The 23,861-nt window shown below is 41.3% G+C and overlaps 1 protein-coding gene across 2 annotated transcripts in view; it reads right to left on the reverse strand.

Moving 5' to 3' along the window:
• Positions 1–2,625: 2,625 nt before the first annotated feature.
• The window catches only part of CHCHD3 (coiled-coil-helix-coiled-coil-helix domain containing 3), a 157,177-nt gene continuing 135,941 nt past the window's right edge, over positions 2,626–23,861 (reverse strand). The window contains exons 7-8 of one of the 2 annotated variants that reach the window (XM_052680736.1): positions 9,458–9,593; positions 2,626–3,338 (exon numbers count right to left, since the gene is read on the reverse strand). In XM_052680736.1, coding sequence (XP_052536696.1) covers positions 3,312–3,338; positions 9,458–9,593 — 163 coding nt within the window. In that variant the 3' untranslated portion in view covers positions 2,626–3,311. The remainder of the gene's footprint in view (positions 3,339–9,457; positions 9,594–23,861) is intronic. The other variant, XM_052680737.1, reaches the window with a different exon arrangement.

Here is a 23,861-nt window from a genome sequence, read left to right on the forward strand (position 1 = left end):
AGAAGCTGTTCTGTGAATGATCATTAGCGTGTGTGACAAAATGCCAGCCAGAGACTGAATTGTGCCAGCCAGCAAACTTCACAGTGGTAAATAGTTTCCTTGAGCACCACAGGTTGACAGTGTGACAAAGACTCAGGGCTTCAGCTGTGGCTCACAACACCAGGAGCTGTCTGCTTTATAGATCTGACTGAAAGGACACCAGGTGGATGGGGCAGATCTCTGAATTTCACGCACAGGTATGCTTATATGAAGGACAAGAAGAAGAAAAGAATCAATAAAGGCAAGGGTCACTTCTCCAGTAGGAGACTTCAGCTTGAGAGATGCCAGGTATCCATCAGATGGAGTCCATCCGAGACTCCACTCCCCTCTTTTAACTCCCTCAAAAAGCGGCACAGGATCTAAAAAAGAACAAAGCAGAGGCAGTCTGTGCTGTAAAATGTATCCCATCCCCCAGCCTTTGTGTGTTAAAGCCAGTCCCAAGTATCTGTTTAAAACTGTAATGCAGGGATATCTTAACAAGTTAAAAACAAAACAAAAAATGACTATGTAAAGCTATGTGATGTCTCAGATGCACATGATTCCTGAGGAAAGGAAGTCTAGTACCTAAAACAGTCTAACACTGCTAAATTAGATGAGATAGCAGTGATTATCTTGACACTATTGAAAGAGTTGTGACTTGTTCCATAGAAACTGAGCAAACAACAATGAAAAGCTTTGATTTAGCTACTACAGTACTGGTTTTCCATTGAAAACCTTCTACGTACAACTGATCTTGTAAATGACCCAGGAATATCTGAAATTATTCTTTACCATGGGTACAGTGCATCATCCCTTCATCATCCCAGCATAAGCTGTGCCAGGAAAGGTAAACATCGGATATTAGGACGAATTTATTCACAGGAGTCATGAGAGATCGGAACAGGCTGCCCGGGGAGGTGGTGGAGTCAGTGTCCATGGAGATGTTCAAGAAATGTGGAGATGTAGCACTGAGAGACATGGTTAGTGGGTATTGTGGGGATGGGCTGAGGGTAGAACTGGGTCACCTTAATTGTCTTTTCCAACCTTAATGATTTTTTGGCCTGTCCTCCCTATGAAGTATTGTCTCTTTTTTATATAGTTAGTCCAAAACATGCGAAGTGTCCCCATCCTAGGCAGACCTACTGGTTCCCTGAAATGTCCAACACCACATCTCAAGTGTTTTCAAAAGAGGTGCATCCTGCATGACTTGTGCACCAGGAAGTGAGAAGGAGGGAGGAAGAAGCCGAAGATTAAAGAAGGGATTAGAGTGCAGACATGCAGAAGGAGTGATGGGACAGGCAGAAGATGTGGCAAACTGACACTCACTCCAGAAACACTCAGTATCATTGCTCTACTTTAAAGGCAAAAGTTGTCCACAAAGCAGACTATTTTAAGGACTGCACCCTGCCTGCTGCAGTCAGCATCCTCCAAGCTCAAGCGAAACATGCGAGAGATGACACCACTGATGATACAGAAGATGTTTAAAGAACACATCATCTCAAATGAAGCCTGAAACACAGTTGGAAGCAAGCAAGCAAGCAAGACTGACTCCCATTGCTCAAGGCTTTCAGTATGGGAAACCAATAAACATTTGGCAATAACAGAGACCTTCCTTCCCGACATAGCTCTTCTGATTTTACAGCATCATCTGGCCTTATAAACGTCTGCTTTTTCTCTATGCTATATTTTGCTGCCAACTCTAAGTCTGGCAAGGATGGATCTGCCAACTTCTTGGCTCTCTGTTACAAAAGAGAACATTATAAAAGAGAATTTGTGAGTTAGCTGATTTGTAAACACTGCAGCAAGTCACCATGTAAACATGTCACTTATGTCCCTATTATTTCTCTCAAGCAGTTTACCTGGCACCTGACACTGTATGCCAGGATTTTCCTTTCCTTGTGCTATTACTGTACCTTTGCAAGTAAAAAAAACCAAAAAACCTAGCTTTTTTTGTAACATTAAAAACAAAGAAGAACCCCTTAATTAAATAGTACTCAACAAGCATCTCAATAATTAGTATAGGAGAAACACTAGCAGCATTCTGAATACAAATGAGATTTGCAGGTGCACACACAGTTGTACAGTAGGATGCAGTTCAAACGCAGCCAATTAGAGAAACAGAACAGGTAAATAGACAGCAGAAGGCTCGAGACACATTGCTCATTTGAAACTATTACTATGGTGTAAAAGCCTTTTCTAAGATTGTTTGGTAAGATGAATGCTGCAGTAGTTATCTGAATAGACATAATGAATGAAACCGACCCCCCCATATTAAAAGCATATGATTTAGCTCCCCAAAAATATTACTTGTATTAAGAAGGTTTGCAGATTTGGGTGCTGCATGCCCTTCCATTCCCACATACTCCGAAGAAAGGAAGCTCTGGTAGTCCATGAATGACAACATGCTATATCACATGGCATCGTTTTAGGTTGCTTTGATAGAAAACAGTAATATGTAAGTAGTATTCCTGAAACCAAGGCCGGTGATGCACAAAATCCTATGCTTTAAAGCTTCTGTAATAACATCTGCTGGAAAAACATAACAGCACAGCAAAAGGAACATCACCAGCCTCTGAGAACCGGAAAGAGAGACAGTGAAACATCAACTTTGTTCATAAAATATATTTATTGTTGGTACAGAATGAGGCATATTCATCAGTACTTTATCAGAGTGAAGAGCACAACAGAATCATTTCATGAAGGCCGTGTTAAATCGTAAGCGTTGGATCATTAACATCATTCCAGCAGAAGGCCTGATGAGAGACTTCATTAGACTACATCATTTGCGAAATAAGTTAAAGTAAAATTTATGTCATTATCCACTGTAAGAAAAACTTTATATAAGCAACAAATACGGCGAGGAGCAGCAGCTGACTTACTCACAATGCGCTGCCACATCCCGGCACACCAAGTGTTACATACCCATGTCTCTGACACTGAGAAGTTTTCAAGGAGATTCTGCAATGAAATAGCAGCATTTGAAGGATATTTCCCCTTTCTAAGGTCAGTGAGAGGTTCTTTTCTTTTCCTTTCTTCAATCACCAATAAGTGGATTTTACTAAGACTGAACAGTGTCTTCGGATGTATGATTTCTGATGTAATAAGATATAGGTCTTGGCTTTTCAAATGGCCACACTGATTGAGCCGTGATGGCTGCTGCTCTTGAAATGGCTCTTCCAGTTCTTCTCTTTATTGGTCTGCCCTGTAAATGGGCTGTCATATCACTCTTGGGAAAAAATGCTCTTCTGCTGAAATTAGAGTTGATGGTCTTGTGCTTGATTTGGACAATGCCTTTATCCTCCTCTCCCAAGCATGCTCTGCTGAGAAAATGGTCAGAGGGGAGGGAAGAGAGAGGGAGAAACACGTGTTTCAATAATCAAAGTTATTCCAGAAACACACGGAATTTGGGATTTGCAATTTTTTTTTTTCCCAATTAAAATACAAAAAAAGAACCACTGTTAACATGCATGTCATTGCAGAGACAAGTCACAGAGGCAGAATGGAGCTATTTGAGGGCTCAACAAGTCAGACATTTGGAGGACTGAAGAGCTGCAGGAACGATTCCTATTCATCTTAATGCTATCATAGCTCCAGTCATGCTATGGCTATTAAGGAAATTAAAATGTCTGACCTTACAGTAAGATAAATCCTGTTCCCAGCAGTTACATACTGGAGGAAATATATCCCGAAGTCACACAGCACTAAGTATGTCCCCTACCTACACTCTTCCTATATTCCGAGTCATCATCATAATCTTGATAGTCTGAACATGTCGCACTGAACTTTCACTTCATTATTCACCTCCTGTGCACAGTCGGGCCACCCAGAGCTAAAAGGATAGATCTGTCAAGTACTCCAAGAATTATTCCTACTGCCACACCAGCAAGCTCTGCTACAGGGTCTTGACTCCATTCAGAGGTCCTGGCCTCTACTGTGAAAACACAGACTTGCAGGGATAATATGCAGAGCTGTATTAAGAGTTTCCTACTGTCATGAACCATAAATGAAGGGTCTTTAAAAATGAGCAGATGTACAGATATTACATATCTAGAACAGAATAGAAAGCAGGATCTAGCATGCTAGAGATCATCTACACTCATTGGTGGGCTATGAAGTTGACCAAAGCAATCTACTGTTCTTGCCTTCAGTATCCAAAAAATAGGGAAGAAATTATGAATCTCCTTGTAAAAAACGATAGGAAGGGATCTGACAATGTTTTGGGCTTCTGTCAGGAAAAGGCCCAAATGTGAAATTTGAAATCTCACAGGAGACCTACAAATAGCTGACTCAAATACTGGAATACTATCTGGCCAGACTGGGAACATTCTCTGCAGATCTGCACACCACGGAGCCTCAGAAGTTAGAGCTCAGGAAAATTAGCAAAAAAGGGAATGGAAATGTGTTGTCTTTTCAGGATGAGAGGCAATAGGTTTAAGTTGTGCCGGGTTCAGACTGGATATTACGAAATGTTTCTTCCCAGAAGGAATGTTAATGCATTCGATCAGGCTGCCCAGGAGGCGGTGGTCATCATTCCTGGAGGTGTTCAAGAAAAGGGTGGATGTGATGCGTGGCGTCACGGTGAGCATGGATCAATAGTTGGACTGGATGTCTTTTGCAACCTTAATCATTCTATGATTTAAATCCTCACAGCCTTTCCAAAAATCATATGGAGAAACACTCAACTGTATCAAGCAGTGTTACTGCGAGAAGGATGAAGATACAGCCCAAGGAGTCAACAGTGAGCACATGGAAAGATGCTGAACGTCTCTGTTCACAAATGATACCCAGAACTCATGATAGAGAGGTTCATTCTAACAGAATAAAAGGAATCAGTTTTAGGCTCCCTCACTGCTTTTATAAACAAAGATAGGGGAAACTTGTATTAATTAAGAAAATCCTCCATCTCAGTTTACTGACAGGATCCCCTCAGAGATTTCTGTAGAACTGATGAAGGCTATTTCTACTGGAAGTCTCCTTTTGCAGCGGTAATGCAGAAACTTGCTCCAAGCCATTGCTGGGCTGAACATCAACGTGGGGTAAATTTATCACTGCATAAATTAACACCGGAAATTCCCGAAAGAGCAGAAAAAAATGCTGTTACTTTTCTTTCATTTAGTGTCCTAGGGAAAGAAATCACAGGTATTTGTTCACTAGGTGCATATTTCTGCCCACAACATTTAATTACTTCACATATTTACATTATTTCCTTGATTTTTTTTTGTTCATGACATCAATGCAGGTGTGAAGGGAACGTGGTCTGAACCTCTCATAATTAACATCATTTAATCAAGGTAGTGCTAAATGGTGTCCACAAAAGACAGTGTCTTTTTATTGCATTTCAGTTCACAGCCACGCTCATTTTACATATCCTTCCATTAGGCAGTAGGCAGTACCTAGTGAAAATACTGGAGAATGAGGCTGAATGAAATGGTTACTCTGACGAGGATGCGTGTTTGAGGACCACTCTGTCCTACAACTTAAAGTAATGGTTACAAGACTGAAGAGGCTGAAGGACAGCATTTTGTAGCCAGGCTGTCAGACAACAGCAGCTGTTGTTATCATTCCTTCGAGTACTTTTGGACCTAACCTGCCTGCAGACACTTGCACCTCTGTGAAATAAGAGGTCTAATAGGAAAACATTGCACAGATGTCATCAAGCTATGCTGCTGTTGTGTTTCTGTATAGGAATTAGGACTCCCTGTCGCTCAAGGAAAAATAAAATTGAGTATTCAACAGCCATATTGACCACATCAGTAAGAAGTAGATTAGGACAAGCAATACAAATGCCAGTGGATGGTCCATATTATTGCAGATGCTGCAATAGCTGGAGATCCTTCAGCAGTGGGAACACAAATCCATGGCACAGACAATCCTAATGTCTTCCCTTTAATGGCTCCATTAAACAGTTTTTCTCTCTGCTTCTATTATAATAAAATACAAACATTAATAATAGAGCTTAATTTATCTCACTAGCTTCTCATGACTTTGGGAGAAGATTTAAACTGAAGATACAGCAATGTGTCAAACTCCTCTGAATTAACAGCTCTCTGGGACTTTCTAACAAGGGGAGAAAAGGACAGATAGAGACATGAGATTACAGACAGGATGAGAAATAAGGAGCATACAGAAGAGAGGGTGAGATAATTATAAGCAAGATAGGAAAGAAAGAGGAGTCAATAAATTCAATTTATGAAAAGCACAGAGTGTGCTCAGCCTCAGCACAAGTGCCCAGACTCACCGCCAGGAAATCGGATTAGTTAACTTATTTGGTTTTCAATATCTTGGTCTATTCCCTCTAGCAAATTTTCTTCTTTGTTTGTTTCTTGTAGCCAATGTCAGTTAACTTTTTCATTTCTGAATCTGCTATTTATCCTGCTCTTCTTTCTTCCGACCAAGCAGACATAATAGGTAATTCTGCAGTATTCTATAGAGGTGTTTGGCAATTATTTCAAAGTAACTGCTTGTCTGGACTTCCAGGCAATCAGCGAGTAAAAATAATTACAATTACAGCTGCAACACATGGAGGATGAGCTCTAGAGGACTGATGTTCGTTATGAGAAACAATCATTCCTGCTTGCAAATATTTCCATCATAAAAGGCTCCTCTTTCTCTGTTATCATAAGAGAGAAACCTCTGAATTCTCATCTTGAAGCACGTGTGGAAGAGAATAAGAAGCATTTAGGAAACCCTTTTAACTCCTTGACAGGCTTGGCTGAAGATCTTCAACAAAAAAAGGTGTTTAAAAGGACTCCGAAACTTAACGCTCAGATTTATGCAATTTCCTTTTCCTGCACCTTCTGAACATGAATTAATTCGCCCTCATCATAGCCTTCTGAAAACATTTCTACCAGATATAAACTTCAGTTATAGCTTAAACACGTATAATTAATTAAGATCTACAGTTCCTGTTAAAAATAGCATAGTTATAAATGCGGTAAATGACTTTTCCAGATGACGCAAGCATCAGCGATGCCAACTACACAGCGACCTAATATAATTTACTAGCCTTTATTTTCTTCTTCTAAGAAGGAGGTACAGCTGTTTACAAGGTTGGATAGAGATAGGACAAGGGGGAATGGTTTTAAACTGAGACAGGGGAGGTTTAGATCAGATATTAGGGAGGAAGCTTTCCACACAGAGGGTGGTGACACACTGGAACAGGCTGCCCAAGGAGGCTGTGGATGCCCCATCCCTGGAGGCATTCAAGGCCAGGCTGGATGTGGCTCTGGGCAGCCTGGTCTGGTGGTTGGCGACCCTGCACACAGCAGGGGGTTGAAACTGGATGATCATTGTGGTCCTTTTCAACCCAGGCCATTCTATGATTCTGTGATTCTAGAATGTCTCAAAAAATAATTTTTCTAGAAACCTCACACTGGATTTTGAAATAAAAAATCACACTTAAGTGCAAGCTTTGAAAATAATACATACAAACATCAACACTTGCTTGCCATGGTAGGAAGGGACCTGGGGAAAACCTACTGCACCTCTCACACCTGGGTGTGTGAGCATGGAGCTTTAGAAAGGAGACCCTCAGGCTATGACATCAGGAAAGATTTTTATGAGCAGAGAGATGCAGTAGGCTGTAAAGTTCTAAAGGCAGTGAAGGAGCACAGGAGCTGAGTGCATTAAAGTGTATTAACAAGCGTGCAGGAGAAATATCCAAGGGTGTAACGAAGGAGGTAAATCTGAAAGGGACAGGTTCGTCTCATTGATTTTTATACTTTACCACAGGTATCCTCTTGGGTCAAAGTTTCTACTGATGATAACAAGGTTTAATATCATGAGATGATTTCAGAGCTGCCCAGGCAGCCCCACAAATTGTCCTCGTCCTGCATTGCAGCACATTCACAGAACAAGCTGCAGCTGCTGAGCTTGTCATCCAGCACTGCCAGGCTGCCCATTCAGACAGGAGCACACTAACTATATAAACAAAGAATTACAATAATAGCACCCCACAAATGAATTAAGTGCTGCGGAGTGCAGAAACAGCGTTAGCACTGCAACTGTTGTCTCCCACCAAAATTTACAGAGCACTTAAACCGAGAGAAGCATTAACTCTAGGAAGATCTCAAGCGGTACCGGAGCAAGACTGCACGAGTTTAACTGCAGAAAGGTCAGAGTGAATGATGACAGCCAAATTCTTTCTAGTGAGATAGGGGTTGGCCTCTTTTCCCAGGTAGCAGTGGTAAGATAAGAGGTAATAGCCTTGAACTGTGTCAGGGGAGGTTCAGGTTGGGTATTAGGAAAAATTTCTTCTCATAAAGAGTGGTGAGGCATTGGCACAGGCTGTCCAGGGAGGTGGTGGAGTCACTGTCCATGGAGGTGTTCAAGAAACGCAGAGAAGTGGCACTGAGGGATATGATTTAGTGGGCATGGTGGGAATGTGTTGACCAGTTGGACTGGATCATCTCAGTGGTCTTTTTCCAGACTTAATGATTCTACAATTCTATGATTTTCACACGCTCAAATATTAACTCATAGATTTTATCAGAAACAAAGATTAACAGACTTCTTTAACTACTTTCTACCTACATCTTTAAGTTAGATATTAGGAGGAAGTTTTTCACACAGAGGGTGGTGACACACTGGAACAGGTTGTCCAAGGAGGCTGTGGATGCCCCATCCCTGGAGGCATTCAAGGCCAGGCTGAATGTGGCTCTGGGCAGCCTGGTCTGGTGGTTGGTGACCTGGCACATAGCAGGGGGTTGAAACTAGGTGATCACTGTGGTCCCTTTCAACTCAGGTTGTTTTCTGATTCTGTGATTCTATGATTCTGTGATTTTATATGTGGCCTATAAGCATGTTTCCAAATGGCTTCTTTAAGAACACAACTGAAATCAACACATGCACGTCTGTATTTGAAAGATTCAAGCTGATTAAAAAGAATAATCTTTAGAAATGTTGGCTTCTTTTAACTGGAACATTTATATAGTACTGTCATTTCCCCTCTGCTGCCCTAATGAAGCATATATGTTTATAATCTAACGTAGCAACATGTAGAGTAGCAAACTGAATGTAAACGGGGAAAGAGCAGGCAAACGTCAGCATTAGACCCTGAATACTTAACTTAAAAGAAATCAAGACTACCAGCTGGTGAGCAATCTAGTTTGAGACATCCATTAATTTGTTACTGAAAGTGGTGGTATTTATGACAAATAGTACCACTTAGTTTAATCCCCTTGTTTGACTGCCTAAACCTGCAGATACCAGGAAACATCTGCCAACAGTATTAGCTCCTACACTAAACAATGGTTTCCCAAGGGAAGAGATGGAAACCCTATTATTTAAGTAAATTGAAAGAGGACACCACAGAGCTTGTGAGAACAAACACGCAGGGAACAGTAGTGCTTAACATGTACAAGGGACTAATTGGATAATCTGTTTCCTCTTATTTTTTTGCCTTCTATAATTACTCTAATAGCAAGACTCCTACACTCACCTGTTTGGCATGATTGACACAATGCAGGTACTGGCTAGCCAGTGCAGAGCAGCTGAGGGTCTCCTGAGCATGTTTCTGGTAACACTGCAGAATTTTGCCCTGAAGATCAGCACAGACTGGTTGAGTCTCATATCGCCTGGGAAAAGAAGAAAGAAGATTTTGGTTTCTTTCTCAAAAACATTTTGGGAGAGATGCAACTTTAAATAATAGAAGTGAGGCAGAACACTTTAAAGTCACAAAAGGAAGGCTGCTTTTAGAGCTGTTTGGGTTATAATCTGGGTAACATCAGACCCAAATGGGAAAGTGAGCTGCTAGGACCACAAGAGTCATCCTGATCTAGTAGTTCTTGGTTCTAACTGGCAGAGAAAATCAGCATCCAACTTCATACGAGGACAAGTTTTTTTATTTCCAGTGTTGAGGCACTGGAACAGGTTGCCAAGGAGGTTGTGGATGCCCCATCCCTGGTGACATTCAGGGCCAGGCTGGATGTGGCTCTGGGCAGCCTGGTCTGGTGGCTGGTGACCCTGCACACAGCAGGGGGTTGAAACTGGAGATCATTGTGGTCCTTTTCAACCCAGGCCATTCTACAATTCTGTGTTTTGAACTGAGGATCATACTGAGCATGTCTGATTTCACCTACATTAAGAAAAATAGTCAGAGAAATGCAGGACTCACTAAGCTTCATTGCTGTATAGTCCTATGGCCATACAGTCTCGCTTCTTATTAAATATTGCTGCTGCAGAAGACAGAAAGCACCCACTGGGCTGACCTACAGAATACAGAAAACCTGCTGCCATCAGCAAATTACACAATCTGCTTTTGCTGATCTGATGATAGCCTCTATTTTCGGCACATCCTCCTCCCTTTCTCTTCTACCCATCACCTCAATTGTAACCCTGCTGCCAGATGTGCAAGTTATTTAGGAATTTTGTCTGTTTTCTTTACTGTGTGAATTAATTACTCTTGCCATCTTTTTGGCTGATGTAATACACAAAGGAATGGAAACTATTCTGCAAAACCAAATCTTTCTTGGACAAAAATCCTGTCATTTGTATTAATCTGTATAATGTTATCCACACAGTGACACAGAATTGAAATAGAAATACAACTCCTATTTTGGAAGCAAAAAGTTGGCAAAACGTTCAGAATTCCAATGTAATTTTAAGCTAATCTGATATTTAATTTATAAACAACTCTTAAGGTACTCAAAATCTAAAATAACATAATGACCAAGGCTGGAAAAGACCTCCAAGACCATCTAGTGCGACCACCCACCAACACTTCCCCACTAAACAATGTCCTTACTCACTGCTATACCTCTTTTACACCAAAAAATAAAGAATTTCAGTGGTAGGAAAAAACAAACAGCAAAAAAAAAACAAACCCACACTTGAAACTTCACAGAAAAACAGCAGCTAAGGTTTATATAATACCATTTGTCTTATGTGTGGCAACTGCATACTTAATACACTTTCCCATTTAACCTACCAGGAAAGCCTGACTATGGCTGTTCCAACATCCATTGCAGCCCACATTATTTTTAGTTCAATGAGGTCGTAAAAAGAACAGGACTTATCAGCAGCTGCATCCTCAGATGAATATTCTGTTCTTTCTTATTTTGCTGATTGGCCCGGGCAGATCTCTGCTTTAGTACAGTGAGAAAATGAAACGTGAAGCACAGTGCTGTTCCTTGGGGGAATTGACTTCTTGGCAATCACTCAAGATGTAGCACTAAAGAAGAAATGCAAAGTCTCCTTGATTTTACAGGATATACCGATATAAAACAGCTCTCTTACTCCTTTCATTCATTACTGTGCATTTGTGAAATACCTAAAACAGAATTTAAACACAGTCCCTGGAGCTTAAAACACTTTATGATCTGGAAGTTCAAACTTCTGCAGGCTCTTGTGGATGAGGATTTCCCCTTAATCCCCCCCTCTACTGCTATCAGCAAGCATTTCAAAAGCGTGTCAGGCATCAAAATGTACGACCACAAAATGCTGTACACTGACTGACTTCAGCAGAGTGTATGGCTGTACTGGGGTGAAATAGAAGTAAGAGACAAAGCACTGTGGATGCTCTTTGTAAATGTGTGACTCAGCTCTTACCCTCTGTCGATTGATTTTTCCCTAAGCCATGCCATCAGCGCCCACATATAATTCCTGATTGGAATGCTCCAATGGATACTTTACAGTGCCCACAGTACCGGAGCACCGTAAGACATGTTGATTTATTTTCATCTCATCATTTCCCATTGGTGATGTTTCCAGCTGTGCCCTCAGCCCACTCCAGCAACGCAGTCCCAGTGCTGGTCAATGCAGCAAACAGAACCACTTTCTTGAAGTCAACGAAGTCCATTTTCTTGGATTAATCTGTTCAAGGCGAGCATCAGCTCTGTATTGATCTGCTGTGCTTGTTATGCTCCCCTAATGCACTATTTGCACTTTTGGGAAAACACTAAATGAGATTACTATCCAACATTAGATGGCCATAAAGCATGCAGGGCAGGATCTCCCGCTCAGGAAAAAAGGCTGCATTGCACATTATGGTAAAGCAAGCAAAAGGTCTGTGATTGATTTCTGGTGGGTGATGGATGGCAGGACTCTCAGAACAGTCAGAAATGGCCAACAGCAAGGAAACTCCTCAAAAGGGAAATGAAACATCTCCCTCACTGATAGCTTCTCCAATGTTCCTGTAAATAATGATAATTTTACAGAATTTAAGAGTCTGGTGGGGTTTGACTGAAGAGGAAGCTTGTAAGAAAAGGTAAGCAATACAAAAACAGTAGTTATGAGGAATCTGCAGGGAAAACATAAAGATTTTTAAGACTTGAATGGATCGAGCAATGTGGTCTGGTTCCAGACCTGGCCCTATTGAAGCAGGAGATTCCTCCTCTGAACTCACCTCGTGTTCTGAGGGGTGTATTTTGGAATATACAGCGGGGAAGTTGTCCAAATTTTAGTTATTTTTTCTCATTTAGGAATTTCACAATTGAATTGAAGAAAACAATTGGGAAAATACATACTGTAGTGGTCAACAGAGACTGAAGGACACTCTGACAGATCTCTATCGCCATTCAATGCAACTCAGTAACTACTTTCCAGAGTCAATACACGTGAAATTTAAAATACCTTTCTTCTCCAGAGTCAATATGAACAGCAGCCTGATCTGCGCCCTGCACCACACGGCATGCTTTTATTAACGTGTTTTTATTAAGTTTACAATTACTCGATCTGCTTTCGCTTTCCCAGCTGCTCCTCAAGCATCTCATCTGCCAGCAAAATATTTCTGTGTGCTCCGAGGCAGCCATGCGCCCACCTTTTCCATCAAGCTGATGCACCACAATCTCATAAAGGTAATGGGATGAAGACACAAAAGAAAATAAGGGAGAGCTTTAAAAGGAAATATTCTATGCTAAAGCACGAAGAGAAAATTTAATGAGAGTAACTTTGTGCTCATCTAGCCTCTCTCAAAGAGCTTAGCTTATCGTATTCCCGGGGGCTCTGAGAAAAGGAGCCCCTTCATGGCATTCAAACAAAATGTCTACTAAAGAGGAAATGTGAAATCACCCTGGTAAGTTTTGTGATAAAACTGACATTCTGACTGAAGGAATCTGAATGGCTGATGAGTTTCCAACTGTGCAGGTATCTGGCATAATCTCACCAGATCAGGACTTCAGGCAACTGTCATAAAATATAGGAAAAAAAATAGCAACAAAAAACCAGCATGGATTATGAAAAAATTGTACCATTAGATGGCCAGAAGTATCCAGGGCTTAATTTGATTCCTCATTAAAATGCTGACACTCATCAGAAGCATCTGTTCTTTGTGTAACCCTTGGCATCCAGTGCTAGCCCTGTGCTGCTCAGTTAAATGATGCTCTGGGTCTGAGGTCAGGCAAAGCACAGCATAACCCAACACTATGTGCAAACTCTTTCCCTACAAACCAGCATATGTGTGGCCAAATTACAACCCAGGGACAGTCTCCAGCACGTGCACTATGCTGGGTGCCATCCAGGGAAGTGCTAGCTTCAAAATCCAGCCTTGCAAAGGATTGTGCTACCTGGTAGACCCAATTTAGCAGCACAGGAGAGCTGAAGCCAATGTCCTGACCTGCTTTACTTGCTCCTGCTGCTGCTATCAGAGCCCACTAGTGCTGAGCAGCACACAAAGTAACAAAAAAATATGTTTCTTCCTCAAATTGCTTACAGTGTACGTAAAGAAGCAATGCACTGATGCATGGGAATGCACAATGGATGGAAGGTAGTATCATTATTGGGTTGTTCAGAGAGACATCAAACAGCTAACTGGGAGTAACAGTGAAGAACAATCATAGAATCATAGAATCACAAGGTTGGAAAGGACATACGGGACCATCTAGTCCAACTGTCCTCCTGTCACCATTACTACCAGGAGCCACTAAACCATATCTCGTAGCTCCTCATCCGGATGCCTCCTGAACACTGCCAGGGATGGCGACTCCACCACCTCCCTGGGCAGCCATTCCAGAGCCTGATCACTGTCTGAGGGAAAATGTTTTTCCTTATGTCTAATCTAAACCTCCTCTGGTGCAACTTGTGGCAAACAAGAAGAGCTTTGATAGAGAAGACTCTGCAACTCCATGGAAGGAGGCTCTGGTGAGATGTAGGTTGGCCTCTTTTCCCAAGTAGCAGTGGTAAGATAAGAGGTTAACAGCCTTAAGTTGTGTCAGGGTAGGTTCAGGTTGGGCATTAGGAAAAATTTCTTCTCAGAAAGAGTGGTGAGGCACTGGAACAGGCTGCCCAGTGAGGTGGTAGAGTCATTGTTCCTGGAGGTGTTCAAGAAAAGGGTAAATGTGGCACTGAGGGATGTGGTTTGGTGGGCATGGCGGGGAAGACTTGACACTTGGATGAGGTTTTCACAGAATCACAGAATGGCCAGGATTGGAAGGGATCTCAAGGATCATGAAGCTCCAACCCCCCTGCCACATGCAGGGCCATCAACCTCCACATTTAGTACCAAACCAGGCTGCCCAGGGCCCCATCCAATCTGGTCTTGAACACCTCCAGGGACGGAGCATCCACAACCTCTCTGGGCAGCCTGCTCCAGCACCTCTCCACTCCCTCTGTAAAGAATTTCCCCCTGACATCCAACCTAAATCTTCCCTCCTTCAACTTAAAACCATTTCCCCTTGTCCTGCAATTATCTACCCTTTCCAAGAGTTCATTCCCCTCCTGTTTGTAGGCTCCCTTTAGGTACTGAAAGGCTGCAATGAGGTCACCCTGCAGCCTTCTTTTCTCCAGGCCGAGCAAGCCCAGGTCCCTCAGCCTGTCTTTGTAGGGGAGGTGCTCCAGTTCCCTGATCATCCTAGTGGCTCTCCTCTGGACCCTCCCCAACAGCTGTCTTTCTTGTACTGGGGTCTCCAGAAATGGGCACAGTACTGCAGACGGGGCCTCACAAGAGCAGAGTAGAGGGGGACAGTCACCTCCCTGTCCCTGCTGGCCATCCCTCTTCTGATGGAAAAGTTTTCCAACCTTAATGATTCTCTGCAAGCAAGAAGTGTGAAACAGCAGACAGACAGTGGTATCTCCCAGCATTACACAAAAGGTGGTGGTGAGGAGATCATCTTTTTCTAAGATTACCTCATCCCAAAAGAGTGAATTCCACAGACCCAATGCTCAGTGAATTTGCAGGAGTTGTTGAACAGTATAGAAAACAGTTGCAAAACAGATAGCAGGAGAAAAAAAAGCATGAAAGGGTTCATGGTAATGAAGGTCCTTTCTGCTACACCATTATTTTTAGCTCTTCAATTAATTTACTCCTTACATTAAATAATTTTTCAAAACTGTCTTTGCATGTGAAGTGGGTGATGACTTGCAAGTGCATTATGAAACATGTAAAGCACAAACCAAATGGTTATGTTCTTCTAAAGATCATTTGGAAGGAATACCACAATCTGATTTCTGAGTGTCTGTAACTGATGTTATGAAGCAGTCCATAATCAAACTGTGCCCACACAAAGCCCTCCAAATTACCATGTGGGAAGTGCTGCCAGCAAAAGTTCACGTACTGTGGAGTTGATTTCTTGCTTTTATTTACTCTTGACTACATAGTGAGACTTCTCCAAAAGCTGCAAAGGAAAGAATTTTCCCAGCAAATCTCTGATAAGTGGCAGAATAGAACTACAGTTGTTCCTGCTCTATTACATTCAAAAAATGCCAAACGTGCATGGTGCCACTAAATAAATGACTTCTGCAGAAGTCTGAATACAACCTGAAGTTGGACTCTATGATCCTTTCCAATTTGGGATATTCTGTTTCTACAAACTTTGCCCCCAGAATATGTATTTTTGGTGCTATTAAGGATCAGCTTCAGTGTTAATGCTGTTCATGTTATTTTTAGACCCTTTGGCCTAAAATTCCAGCACTGACAAAAGCTTTGGCAAATGTTTGCCATCCTCTCATTTATTTCAACTCTCTTAAAAGCAAATATAAACCTCTTTTCAGCAGTCTGACCTCTGAAATTTAGGGATGCAGATGAGGAGGAAAGACACATTCCAGCACGTTCTTATACATGCACCACTCGAAGACAGACAACTAATTATGTCTAGAGTGCACTAAGTCAAGTTTAATACGTTGATGAAAACCTGGTTTAACAAAGAGGACTGGCAGACAGCGCTTTGACCTTTTTAGGTGCTTTTTTCTTTGCCTGGTGAAAGTTAAGGAGGGCAGATTTAGATTGGATGTCAGGGGGAAATTCTTTACTATGAGAGTGGTGAGGTGCTGGAACAGCTGCCCAGAGAGGTTGTGGATGCCCCGTCCATCCCTGGAGGTGTTCAAGGCCAGGTTGGATGGGGCCCTGGGCAGCCTGGGCTGGTATTAAATGAGGAGGTTGGTGGCCCTGCCTGCAGCAGGGGGGTTGGAGGTTCATGATTCTTAAAGTCCCTTCCAACCCAAACCATTCTGTGATTCTGTGATTCCCACCTGGTAGGATAGGATAGGAGTTCAGCTTTTAATATAAGCAAAGTGGAAATGCTTCCTTGTAGTGCAATAATTTATTTCTTGAATACAGGGAAGAAAGAGCACTGCAGAGATTAATAGAAAGAATTTACAATCCCAAATCTGGCAAAGCACATAAATACAAGCACAACTTGAGAAGTGAGTAATTTCACATTTGCATGTACAGAGTTATGCACAGTCTTACACTCCTTGTTGGGCTGGGACTTCCGATAGGATTAAATCAGAATGGGGATCAGAAAAGATTTCCTGGTTGTGAATCCTAATTAGTCCACTGAACCAATTGCTAAGGTAAATTTTCAACATTTTAGAACATTACATTAAGTAGACTAGATCTGTCCAGCCTAGAAAAAGAATCGCAAGTGAACATGAGGCAGTTGTATGAAATTATCAGTGGCATAAGGATTATTCCAATTATTTCAATGAAGTTTTCCAGTGAAGTTGGCCAATGAAGTTTTCTAGCAGCAAGTTTACAACTAAAGAAACAACTCAAGCATTTTCTAAACAACACATAATGAAAACCTGGAAGTCACTGCAAGAGAATACTGGGGTATCACAAGCACAGTTGGGTTCTGAAGCCAGTTATAAGGTACTGTCCATCAAAGGATTAAGAGCAAAAATACAATGTTCGGCTCGGGAATGCCACACTGCACTTCTTTTTTGAAGGTTAAATGGCATCCCTGTGTAATTCCCCTGTTTTTCCACTTTTCCTGAGATATTTACTCCTACTGACTGCCTGATAAGCTAGAAGGACCTCTGATCTGACCTGCCGAGTCTGTGTGTCCTCTGAACACCTTCATCAAAGAAATGAGACTGCCATCCAGCCTGACAGACACCATTACATGGAACACTTTTATTCAAATTGATATTCCTTGAATTTTATTATCCCAAATAACTCGTTACTAAAATTCTCCTCCTGGAAGAAAACATACAAACCAATGCCTTAAAATACAAACACCACCCAATACACCAACAAATTATTATACAAATGTACCTTACACACAGCTGGTCCTTGCAGCTGCAAGGGGAACCACATGCTGGAATTACCCAAATTGGGATGCACATTTTTAACCCTGGAGCTTGAAGAACAGTTTTCACTGAATACTAGGATATAAGCTTTAAATGCTAAAACAAACACCTACATGGACGACAGCAGTGCAAATTTTAGTCTTCTAATTGGGCATACAAGCCTTTGTACTATAAAGATAATACAGCAAATATAATCTTTAATAAAAATCAGCTTGGAAAGGCTCAGCTTAATCTAGATGGAATACGCTGTACCCATGTAATGTGAATACATGAGATAAATACAACAGAAAGAACTTCTTGATCTTGCACTGATTAAAACCAGCTTCTATTTTGGTAAATTAGGAAAGAATGATCATCTTGGATGCATGGAAGCCTGTCCAAGAACAAGGCAGAATGGGAAACAAACAAATCCAACCATAAATCTGCTCAGCCTGATTTGAACACAACCCCATCCATCCACGCACATGCAGTCACTTTGTAATGACTGCATTTCAAACCTTATTTTGAGTTTGCATGCGGCATCACTTGAGATCCGTCTCATTACTCCTCCCAAAAAGTTATTTAATGAAGACTGGCAACACTCCACTCTCTCAGCTGTTTGTGAGCAGAAAAGTCAGAGATCACCATGGCCAACGACATCAGGTGGTGCCATTTCTTAGCGATATGAGTTTTGGGGTGCTTCCTGGCACTGTGCAGGTCCGAGCAGTGCATCTTCCAAAAGGAGCTACAGCAAGCAGCAGGGAATTACTGCTCTCCTCGGATCCAGCTTGAGCTCATCACAAAGCAGATTCAGTCCTTGGGAAATTTAATTGATGCTTTGGCTGACATTTCTGATAGATGCGTGATGCCATTGGTCTGCAGCCACTGCTGTTCCAGGACTACGTGGGTGTATTGACTAGCATTACATACTATGTAAAAATACAACAAAACCTCTCAAATTTCTAAAGAAAAAGAACTTTTTGCAATAGTTCAAAATCTTTTTCTATACAAAAGTAGCGAAACAACACCATGATAAACCATCCATTAAAATGGATAACATTATCATTTTAATTTTATTCATGCCCCGTGTTCAATTTTCCATACTAATGTTACATCACAGTGTGTGTGAAAGCACATACACACAAAGAGTAGAACACAGACAGATCTGAGTAAAGACTAACCAACCAAATGAGCAGCATAAACCAAATACACAACTGTGGATTTATTATTGCTGTGTATCTCCCAAGGGCTATACAATTCACTTCAGGCTTTGTACAGTCATGAGTAACATCATCATCCCAAACTCGTGATAATAAAATCTTCACAGCACCTTACACGACTCCACTAAAAAACAGCTTTCCTCTTATATAGGTGGTATAAAGTGTGTTGTAATAAGGAGACACATTTCTTATCTATAGCAAAGGTCAACTGCTGCACTAAATATGAAACACCATAGGACACCAACTCTTGGCACGTTATTATCCAAATATTACTCTCTCGAGCAATATGTGTTTAACTATTTTATTCAGCCATAAGAGGCCTGAAAGCCTGCTACTGACCACAAACATAAGACGTTTTATGAGGAAAAGCAGTGTGCAGGAAAAGCAATCAACAGTTAAACACTTCAAGCATCACTGCTCCCGTGGGCGATGATTACTGGAGGGAACTGAAGGTTGCAATCTTAAAAGTTAAGAGAAAGTAAAATAAATGCCAATTTTTCATTTGGGCATGAAATTTTTCAACAAAAAGGAGGCTCGGATTCACTCTGATAAGCTACAAAGATTATGTGTGCTTTCCCAGGTCTTGCAACCAGGCTGTGGCGAGTCAATCTTTTTAGAAAATATCATCAGCTGTGCTGCAAAAACAATAATGTGTTAACAAAGAGGAATAATCACCTTGCAAACATGCTGCTAAGTGCATACTGGACCTTGTTGTAATATATCTTAGCTTTAATGTGCTTGTCCAATGCTCTGTAGAAATAAAGGAAAATACTCAACATCCTTTCTAGCATCCCAGTGGGGAAAATGCACCGTGAACAAACCATGAACTGCACTTTGAGAGAAGAGTTGTGAAGCACAGCATTCAAGTTTCATTCTGTTATTTTTCCTGCTGTGGTTCCATGGGGCTGTTCTAAGACATGATAGTACTGGAAAAGCAGTTCAACACCAGAAGGGTGGGGTGTATTGCCAGTGCCATCTCACACCTTACAAAGGTCTCCTTAATACATTCACTGTACACTGACAGAATTAATTAGGCACTTAGTTACACGACTGAACTTTTACCTGATCCAAAGAAGTCATTTTAACCCTTTGTGTTTTATAATCTTATAGTGTATGATTTCTAAGGCCCTATTTTTCACCAAGGTCTCATATAGTTGGGTGGTGCAACGCTTTTGTGTTTTATGACATTGGTGTCATCTGCAAACTGGTTGAAGTTTGATCATTGATGTCATTGATGAAGATGTTAACTGACCCCTGAGGGACACCACCACGTGCCACTGATCCCCATCTGGACATTGAGCATTGACCACCACTCTCTGGGTATGTTCTCACAACCAGCTCCTCATCTATTGAACAGTCCACCCAACAAATCCATATCTTTCCAAATTGGAGAGAAGGATGTTGTGGGGGGCCATGTCAAAGGCCTTACTGAAGTCCAGATAGATGACACCAGTGGCTGTTCCCTTTGTCTAGAAAGACAGTTATGCCATCATAGAAGGCTATTAAGTTGATCAGGCAGGACCTGCCCTTGGCTGAGCCATGCTGGTTATCCTGTATCACCTCCCTCTCTTCCATGTGCCTTCCATGTGCATAGCTTCCAGGAGCATCTGCTCCATGATCTTGGAGGTTGACAGGTCAGTAGCTCCCTGGGTCATCCTCTCTAGGATTTTCACTAGTTTTACTGCTAATTGCTACTAAGAGATTCCTCCTGTTCTGGCACACTTCCTTACAGAAGGAAAGAGAAATAAAGTAATTCTCTTTGTAATCTTCTACAGCTTGAAACTGGCGATCTCCACCACTATGCTGGGGGTCTGGGTTTGGATTTTAAAGGGTCTAAATATATCACAGTCTGAAATAACCCATTCTGGAGAATGGGTAATTTCCAGTAAAATACCTCACTGATGGAAACGGTAATAGAAGCAGATTTTTTTTTCTGAACATCTTTCGTCTTCCTCCCAGTACCATCTCTGGAATGCACAAGTAGGTGAAACTGGAATCACCTCCTTCATTTTGTGGAGTAAAGATGGCACAAAGCACAAAGGTCTTCTTTGGGGTAGCACCTATCTGAAACAGTAGGATTTTATCATCCTTACACACTTGATGGGAAAGGTTGGTCCACCTTAACGTGGTGAGTGAAAGCATCCTAGCGAAGGTAAATAGAGCCCAGAGAGACAATAATGAAGATAATTATACTTAGTTATTGTTTGGTCTACTTACGGCCCTATTTTATAATGCTACTGCCAGCAGAGCTATTTTATGTGATGTCTTTTTCATGTAGCAACCTTTTCATAAATCAAAGGAAAAGCAATACGAGGCAGTTTCTCCTGCAGCCTGTTTGACAATAAAAGTTAACACTGAACCCTGGCTGTTATCAATCTTCATAAACGTGTCCATGATACGGCAAGCCTGTTCCATATTACACTGAGTTTGTTACTAATGCATGCAGAGGAGCAGCCCAGTGGCTCAATGTATCTCTTAAATGGCTGGAAACTGGGACCCGTGCTAAATGCCAAGGAAAGTTTTGAAGATAAAACTGTTTCTCTCAATTTCTTTAATATTAGATAAAATGATTGTCCTTTTCAGTGACCCAGAGTGTTTTACACCTGAGCACCTAACAGAAGGTTTGACAGAATCACAAACTTATTACAGTAGTACAGATGCCCTATTAAGGAGAGAAAGGAGTAGTGCATGATACAAATGTATTTGGATATTACCTGAAAAACTCAGTTTACAATGCATACACAGAACAAGAGCTGATGGTGGAGTTTGACTTTCACACATATACATACTGCAAGTAACCAAAAAGAAGCAATAAAACTTTATTTGCCTAAACATAAGAGTTAGCAGGTACCTGAAGACTGCTCCTGTTTGACATAGAATTACTTTATGTATAGAGAAGGACCAAAAGGTCTTCAGATTTCATAGAATCATAGATTCATAGAATGGCCTGGGTTGAAAAGGACCACAATGATCATTGAGTTTCAACCCCCCTGCTGTGTGCAGGGTCACCAACCAGCAGACCAGGCTGCCCAGAGCCACATCCAGCCTGGCCTCGAATGCCTGCAGGGATCCAGGGGCATCCACAACCTCCTTGGACAGCCTGTTCCAGTGTGTCACCACCCTCTGTGTTTCAAAGAAAGGCAAACTGCCACAGTGCCATTACATAGATTTGCTCTATCCTCAATCAATTTTCTTTTAGAGCCACCAAAACCTCCTTTGTAGACTGCCCAGAAAAAGATTTGCAATGTCTCTACCTAAAAGAGCCAAATATTTAGTGGAAGAAGGGTCTGAGCTAGATTTGCACAGCACTGAATTACCTGAAAAGAATTAAAATTCAACACTGGTTGTGCAGGCTACATATTCTTACTGAAAGGGTTCTAACAATTTTTTTTGCTAAAGTACAGCATCTAGTCAAGGCAAAGGGAAAAGAACATATGTGATGGAACAAAAGGGGCTGCATTTCACCAGCCCAGTAAGAGCAAGATTTCATTAACAGTAAAGTGGTGTAGACAGAGAAGCAGTCTATTACACACAAATCCATAAAGGCTGTCTCGCAAAATCTTTCGATCCTGATCTTCTCGTGCTTCCAGTAATGCATATGGCACAGGGCAGCATTTGCTATGCAGTATTATCCAACTTAACACACCCCTGACAAAGGGCTGTATCTTTGTAGTATTTATAGCCACAGACATGGCACTCTGATATTCTCCTTAAATATACACGTATTAGCTTTATCTGTTTTGTTCAGTCCCATCCCCCGGGGCTTAAATGCGTGATTTTGGACCCTACTTTGATTTTATATTGCAGGCATATTAATGGAGAGGCAGAGGACAGTGTGGGAGAGTGCGTTTTTATGACAATTAGGACTATTTTTTAAAATATTGACAAGTTTTCCAGTTCCAGTTATAGCTCCTCCGTAGAGACGCACAGTACTTGAATTGGCAAAAGCTACTAATGCTTAACTGTTCCATAAGCATTAAGAGGGAAGAATGTCTCCTTTGTGCTTCTTCGTGTTCGTTTAGGCTGAGAGGGCGGGGTGCTCTTCAAGCTTCTAAATGTGCCGTGACACATTAATATCAGGTCTTATCTATCCAAGTCTACATGTTTTAAATTCCCAAAGTAAAACAAAAATAGTTAGGAAATGCCCTCTTCACAAATACCTGCAAAAGGCTTTTGATTTCCTTAAAAATGAAGACTATGCTCAAGAAAGTGTGAACACGTGGTTAGCAGTTGTAGAAGCATCCCAAAAACTGGTTAGGATATTTAATGGCTGGAACTGGATGGTCTTTAAGATCCCTTCCAACTTGAGCCATTCTATGATTCTACAACCAATATATGTATTTTCTTGTATGTTTCTCAGGACTCTTGCTTTAAGATGCAGTGATAAGCACTGAAAGAATCAAAAAGCATATTCAGAAAATAATTCAGAATTTTGCAATGAGGAATACTGAGAATAACAGAGCAAATCTGGAAGAAAATGCAGCCAGAACATCAGTAAAAAAAAAGTCCTGTCTAGAGTATACATTAAATAACAAATGGTATTTCAAGGGAAATTCAAGGGAAATAAGTAAAACACGAATTTTCTGCTGGGGACATAGACTATCCTGTTGGATCTGAGTGCTTCCAACCAACAAAGCTAGCTCTTGTGGCTAACATGGCTGTGTTCTGATCCATTAACCAACTTGCACAGTTGCATTTAAGGAGATATCAATTGTGAAAACTTGCTGAAAATTTTAAGCTAAGAAGAATACAAATGTATTTTGAGATTTTACTTTGTGGGGAAAAATATTTATATTCACATAATAAGCCCTACATTCACAAAAAGTCACTAATGTCTAAAATTCAGTTATCTGAATGTAAAATTTCCTCTGACTGAAGGAGGAAAAGTGCTAAGATATTCACATTTGGAGGTGTGATAAAGTAATAATGCTCATGAGGACACAACTGATTCTGCTTTCCTCTTCAAAGCTACTAAAAAACGCACACGTTGGTGCTGTGGTCAACTCCTAGGAAGCGCTTAATAACCAACATCAGGGTCTGCAGTGATAGAACAAGAGGAAATGGTTTCAAGCTCCAAGAGGTTAGATTTAGGTTAGATAGAAGGAAGAAATCTTTTACAGTGAGGCACTGGCACAGGTTGCCCAGAGATGTGGTTGATGCCTCGTCCCTGGAGACTTTCAA

This window comes from Tympanuchus pallidicinctus, unplaced genomic scaffold (genome assembly GCF_026119805.1).
Source record: "Tympanuchus pallidicinctus isolate F22 unplaced genomic scaffold, pur_lepc_1.0 scaffold19, whole genome shotgun sequence".
NCBI classification, from domain to species: Eukaryota; Metazoa; Chordata; class Aves; order Galliformes; family Phasianidae; genus Tympanuchus; species Tympanuchus pallidicinctus.